This window comes from Apis dorsata, unplaced genomic scaffold, assembly GCF_000469605.1.
Source record: "Apis dorsata unplaced genomic scaffold, Apis dorsata 1.3 scaffold_591, whole genome shotgun sequence".
Taxonomy (NCBI): domain Eukaryota; kingdom Metazoa; phylum Arthropoda; class Insecta; order Hymenoptera; family Apidae; genus Apis; species Apis dorsata.
The window spans coordinates 315370-321710 of record NW_006263796.1 but is presented as its reverse complement, the minus strand read 5'-3'; the positions used below and the strand labels follow the sequence as shown (position 1 = coordinate 321710).

Here is a 6341-nt window from a genome sequence, read left to right as displayed (position 1 = left end):
AAGTTCGATGCTTTTTGCTTTAATCTATTTTTACAGTTCTGTAATAATTTCGAAAAAGTAATTTGATAATATTAAACTTGTTATAGAATATCGAGACCGTTTTAACACAGAATTTCAAAATTTTGTTTCATCTCAGTCTTTCTTAAAATTCTCCATTTCAAAAATTTAGAAAAATTGCTAAGTAAAATTTTACTTGTGTCAAATGAATTAAAAAAAAAAAGCATTACGAAGAGTTTTTCGCCCTCTCCATATTAAAAAAAAAAAAGAAGAAGAAAAAGAAAAGAGAAGGAAATGTACAAAATATTTAATCTATAAAAACTTTCCTTCGCTATCTGTTGATACCATCGAATGCTCGCGTAAAAGTGGAAATTCTATTAAAAAATTAGATTTCACAAGGCCACGAAAAGACTAATCTCCCACTATTGGAGCAAAGAGAAAGCTAAAGTTAAACTCGATAAAACGTTTCATTAAACCGTCCACGTGGTCCGCTTTATTCTCACGCGATATAAAGTTTCGAACCGTAATTCTCGCGGAATCGCGAGCCGCTCGATAATTTCAACGCGATCCCACACGAGTGCCTTTTCCATTTTTACGACGTTTTAACGTTCGCGACAGAAGATCCATCGGGATGAAACGTGTCGATCATTTTCACATCTATTGAATCCCCAAAAATTGCCTCGTGGAATTTAACGTATTAAGTTAAATTAACGTCACACGCGAATGCTTTATGGCCAATAGACAGAGTATCGTGTTCGAAAAGGCTGCGTAGTGTTGCCACGTTGTTCAATCGAGTGTGGAATATCGTATGATCGATGGTTACCGTTCGATCACATCCGCGGATTATCTATTTTTGTTTTAGAACGGGCGTAGCAAACCTGCTCATAGAAATCATTCGTACGGAACGTTGGATTCATGTGAAATTCTAGGATTATTCCGTCCCTCGATACATATTAGAACTTTTGAATTTCTTACGATATAAGTACGAAATTCTACAACTTTTGTCAAATTAGAATTATTCTCTCAATATAACTTTCCAATCTATTATCGAGATTACAAATGTTAATATCGTAGAATTATTTTGTCTTTCGATGCATATCTAAATTCGTTTAATATCAAGAAATATCTAAAAACTATCTTTACCTAGAATTTTTGATGGTGACGACGAAAGTTCAGAGTGAGTACTTGCTTAAGTAACCGAAATTGGTTCGTCGGTGGGGTCAAACAGGTGTATCTAGGCTACTAATTATCTAAGGGATTGGGACAAACTTAGCAATACTCTCGGTGTACAATTGGAGGCGAACAGGCGAACGATAGGGAAGTTCCACAAGCCCATTGCGTTTATATTCGTGATCGGGATCCTCCTTAATCCTCATTGTCTTAGGAGAATCGGTCTAAGTCCACCAGGATGCTCTTGATACCTCTTTGGATCGTTGAACTTGAGAACGAATTTACAATTATGTGGTGTTTCCACCTATCTAGAGGAGATATCTGTACCAACCAACGAATGAAAATTTCGCCATCTTCCCGTCAAAATTATCGTGTAAAGTAAATTTTCCCGGACATTTTATATTAAAGAGCAATTTCTAGATTAGACTCTGTTAGATTATTAATGACGGAAGTCACGACTATGAGTGTACGTATTAAGGGCGGAGCTAAGACGGAAGAAGGTCGGAGGCTGTAAAGCCGGAATTAATTAATGGCAATCAGTAAGGGTACTTAACTGTACGTTCACAAGGTTCACAGTACACTTTGGCCGTCTCTGGTCCTTCTTTGAACGACGATAATTCGTCGTTTCTCGTTGTTCGAGTCGGATAGACGGTTGCCACTTGGCACAGAGGTAAATTGGCGCATTGTGCGCAACGTTATTGTTCTCGTCCCCGAACAGAGACGGATTTTTTTCCAAGCTGATATATATATATATATAAGTCCGGGCGAAAAAAGAATGTAGCAGGATGGAAGAACGCGTCTTTTTCATATAGCGTGACTTTATGTTTTTGGCTAACAGCTTCGAGTAGCATAGATTCGCAGACGAAGCAGAGAGAAGGGAAGACACGCGCGGCTTCTTGAAAGAACACTCATAGAGAACGAGAAAAGCCTGTAGACGTGACATCTTTCTGTCTTTGTTGAGATACAGTTGGGGATCTCGTAGTAGTTGGTCAAGGAGAGGGTGGATGACGTCACGCGCGACGATCGTGCCTCCGACTGCGAGTAGCCCTGGCCTTAAGAAAAAGATTTCTGTTCTTTCGAACAGACCAGACTTTCTTGCGTGGAATGTAAATTGTGACAATTTGTATCCTGAAATTGATAGTATATGATTTCTTTTTGGACTAAAGTTCTCGTTTTTCATGTGAAATGTTACTTACATGTACTGATCAAGAAATTTGGGAGAAAAAAAATTATTAAATATATCTGAAGAATGTTAAGAAGATGTATAATTAGAATCATAGATGTATAATTTAGAATCAGGATAAAATAACAATTTTTGTTGAAAAAGAAAATTTTATATATATATTCTTTTTTTAGAACTTGATTTAATATCTTTTGTGACAAGATTACATTTATTTTTCATATAAATTTTGAAAATTATATAATTTAATGAACAGATTTATGATTTTAATTATTTAATTACCTTTTAATTACAAAGAAATTATAGCTGAAATAAATAAATAATCAATTTAATTATTCCTCACTTATTAATAATAACATTTAATATATTGTATTCTATGTGTTTCATTACCTTCATTTATTTATTTTTTTGCAATAACAATGAAGCTGTATTCCAACTATGAAACATGATATAATTTTCACAAAATTACTTTAATTATTACAACTATAACCTCATCGTATTCATAATTTCTTTCGTATTATTTATAGAAAAAAAGTCTATATTTACACTAAATGCATACCTTCAATGAAACTCAAATAAAATTTTCTTGCAATGGGAATCAAATATTTATAAAACATTGTAATCATTCGTCATTTCAATCCGATTTAGAAATATATTTTTAGGTTAGCATCCAATCGTTCTTTCGATAAATCACTTTTTCCACGTTCCGATCGTTCCCTTCATTCGTTCCAATCAATCTCATCGAAACACGTTATTTATCAAACGTCGAATCCATATTATTTCCAATATTTATACCCAAACTATAACTTGGAATAAATCCTAACAGAAAACTACTTGCAAAAGAGAGAATTGAATGACCATTTCAACTCACAAGTCTCATCGCGATACGGGTGTGTTTAATGTGTGTCGCGGCGAGCTATGGGTAACGCGTGGCGCAAGGGAGGGGGAAAGTCGGACGCGGCGGAGGGGAGACGACAGTACGGTATACCGAAGACTCGTTTCGGTGGTGTGGTGGGGGCTACGGGGGTCCAGGCATGGAGAGGGCGCAGTTCCGCGCCATCCTCCGTATCGTTGACACGTCCTACGAAAAGAGTGTGGAGTCATTCGGTTCGTTTGCTCCTCTCGTGACTCGTCTTGTGCGTTAATTCTCGATCCGAGAGTTCTTCTCGTGACGTCGAACGATCTTGTCGTTCAGTTTCTTCGTGTTCTCCAACCCCGTTTATCGTCACGTCGTTTCGTGCTTGATTAAAAAAAAAACGTTTTCTTCGTTTCAAATACCGCGCGTGCGGCGGTAGTGCGCATACCGTGCGACCGTTAGGTCGCTGACTCTTGAAAACAGTCCCAATTGCGCGTTTTCGACCTATCGAAGTTGCTGTGCAGTAGAGCGCGCATCGACCGTGATCCTCGATCGTAGTTTCGCGTCGGTTTTTCTTTGTGCCGTATTATTGAAAAAACTACTGTTCCGAATAGTGAATTGGTGAATTTCGTGCGATCGTGACATTCTTTGTTCGAATCAGTGAACATTTCACGGAGAACTATGTCGTCAATCAGCAATTGTTTGTTCACCGCGGCTGTCCTGATTGCCTTTGCAATCGAAATCATCGCCACTCAAACTATGGACGCCAGGATTCGCGATGACTCCGACTTGTCCCAGGTAAGAATATTTGATATATTTTTCCTCCTTTTACTCAAATGTATTACGCATTTCGAGCATAGCGTTCTCCTTGGCGCGCAGTGAATGTGTTCAAACGAGTCATGTCCTTCGACTTTCATCACGAAATACATCGAAGCATTTCGGCGCGTGGACAAAAAATAAAGTATGTTAACAGATGGCGAATATTTTTGTTGATTCGTTTGCAATGATTTTTGTTGTTTTGTTTGAAACTCGTAACCTTCTATAACTTTAAATAGTATTCCGTCGTAATAATATATATCGCGATATATTTTATATTAGAGAGAATTCGTGGAAATGAAGCTGACAAAATTAAATATGGTGTACATCTCTGACGTCATCATCTAACGACCTACGAAAATTAATATGGCGCATTAATTTTATTAGATATAGTTATGATTGAATCTTCTTTTCGTACTATATTTCTTTAATGTATTATATTTCTTTTCGTGAAAAATAATTATTTCGTAAGAAATAAAATTTCGTAAGAATAAAATGGCATAAAACTTCAAATAAAGAAAGTTTTTAATTCGAAAATATATTGCTTTCGATTTATAATTCGAAATATATTTCTATGAAACTCTAATTTTTAATTCAAAGTATATTTTTATGAAAAATCCCAAATACATAAATACTTCGATATTGAATCAATTTTTAATTCGAAATATTTGTGAATTTGGCAAGACTTTTCTTAAAAATATTTTTTAAATCGGAATATTAAATTACTATTAAATAATATAAGATTCACTTATATAGAGGAAGTTTTATGTCTAGAAATTATTTTCTTTTGCCATGATCGTAACATCGAAATCGTATCGAAATCAGATCATGTATTATTTACGGATTTTCGTATTAAATATTACTATTGGGACCTAAGGAGTTAATTTCTTTTTATATCATCATCAAATTGCCAATAGAAACTCTAACAGCTTTTTTGTCGAGACAAGTGAATCACTTCATTTTAGGGTCCTCTCTATGTGCTAACCTTTATAGCAAGGTTTACGCACCATCTCACATCATTCTGTTAATTAATGACGCAATAAAAGAGGTTGGACAATATAAAATCGAGAGCTACTCGACTCTTTCTTACCCTTTCTTACCCTTACCCTTATCAAATGGACATCTTTTCTTTTTTCTTTTTTTAATTTTTACACGTTTTATATTACATAGCTTATAATTAATAAATAAAAAAGAAAAATATTTCCTATTACAGAAGTTTGTGTTGAATAAATCATATCATTTTTTCGTTGAAGATAGTTGAAAATTAATTCCACAATATTATTCATCTTTTAATGGAAAAATTATTTCTACAATTTATTAGATTAGTATATTTTTATAAAAATATACTTTTCTGTATTTTTCAAATTGTAGACATGATTGTTAAATTATACAATTTTTCACATTTACTTTGTTTTATATTTTTTTATTAGTATGGATTAGGTTACGAGGATCGAAAAAAATAATGTTAAATAATTATTCATAAAAAATAACATTTTTTAAACTACGCGAAGAAATATTGGATTTAATTGAAATATAACAATTATTACATGATTTCCTTACGATATTCAATTTTTTATCAATCATATAAATTTAGAAATCTTTCTATAACATATTATCCTTCTCTATAGGCAATTTTCCCAATTCACGTCAACCCAAATAAAATTTTCAAAAAATTTGTATTGTTATTTTATAAAAAAAATTTCAAATATTGTATTAAAGAAATGATTAATTAAACACACGTACTTTTTATATTTTTAAAAATCCAAGATATTAAGACAGATCATACAAATGGTCCAATTCTCTTTTCATTCAATCCAGTTAATTTTCTCTCCGTTTTAAGATCGATTCCAATCAATACCGAAGTAAAATATATTTTATTCCGACGAATTCGATCCAAATTATCTTTATCGCTCGATCGATCCAATTTTTCACGCGATATCATTTAAAAAGACAAGTTTCATAACCGGAGGCGGCCAACCTTTCGCGTTTCACGTTTAGTTAAATGGACTGATCTACATTAAATCCCCCTGGGATTCCTTTGGCGGCTTTGAATTCACCTCGCTGAATATTACAATAATGCGTATCCAGGCTTCGAAGCCAGGCCGAACGGGTCCCACCCACCAACTTGTTGCTGCGACAAAAATCGTCAGGATGTTTTCGCTTGGGGCTAGTTTTCACTTCGATCGATTCAACAAACTACTTGCCAGCGTGGTCCTCGAACTCGATTTTCGCAGCTTTTATTTCATTCCACGCTCGCCACCGAACTTCCACGATTCTTTTTTATCACCGTAGAAATATGATTCGCCCCGTTTTAACCTCTCC

General features: G+C 34.4%; 1 protein-coding gene across 8 annotated transcripts in view; it reads left to right on the top strand.

The window, feature by feature from the left end:
- Positions 1–3400: 3400 nt before the first annotated feature.
- Positions 3401–6341, top strand: part of LOC102676482 (fasciclin-1) — a 308866-nt gene continuing 305925 nt past the window's right edge. For 3 of the 8 annotated variants that reach the window (XM_006621149.2, XM_006621148.2, XM_031513137.1), the window contains exon 1: positions 3403–4001. In XM_006621149.2, coding sequence (XP_006621212.2) covers positions 3885–4001 — 117 coding nt within the window. In that variant the 5' untranslated portion in view covers positions 3403–3884. Of the gene's footprint in view, positions 4002–6341 lie in introns of all 8 variants that reach the window. The other 5 variants (XM_031513134.1, XM_031513132.1, XM_031513135.1 and 2 more) reach the window with 3 other exon arrangements.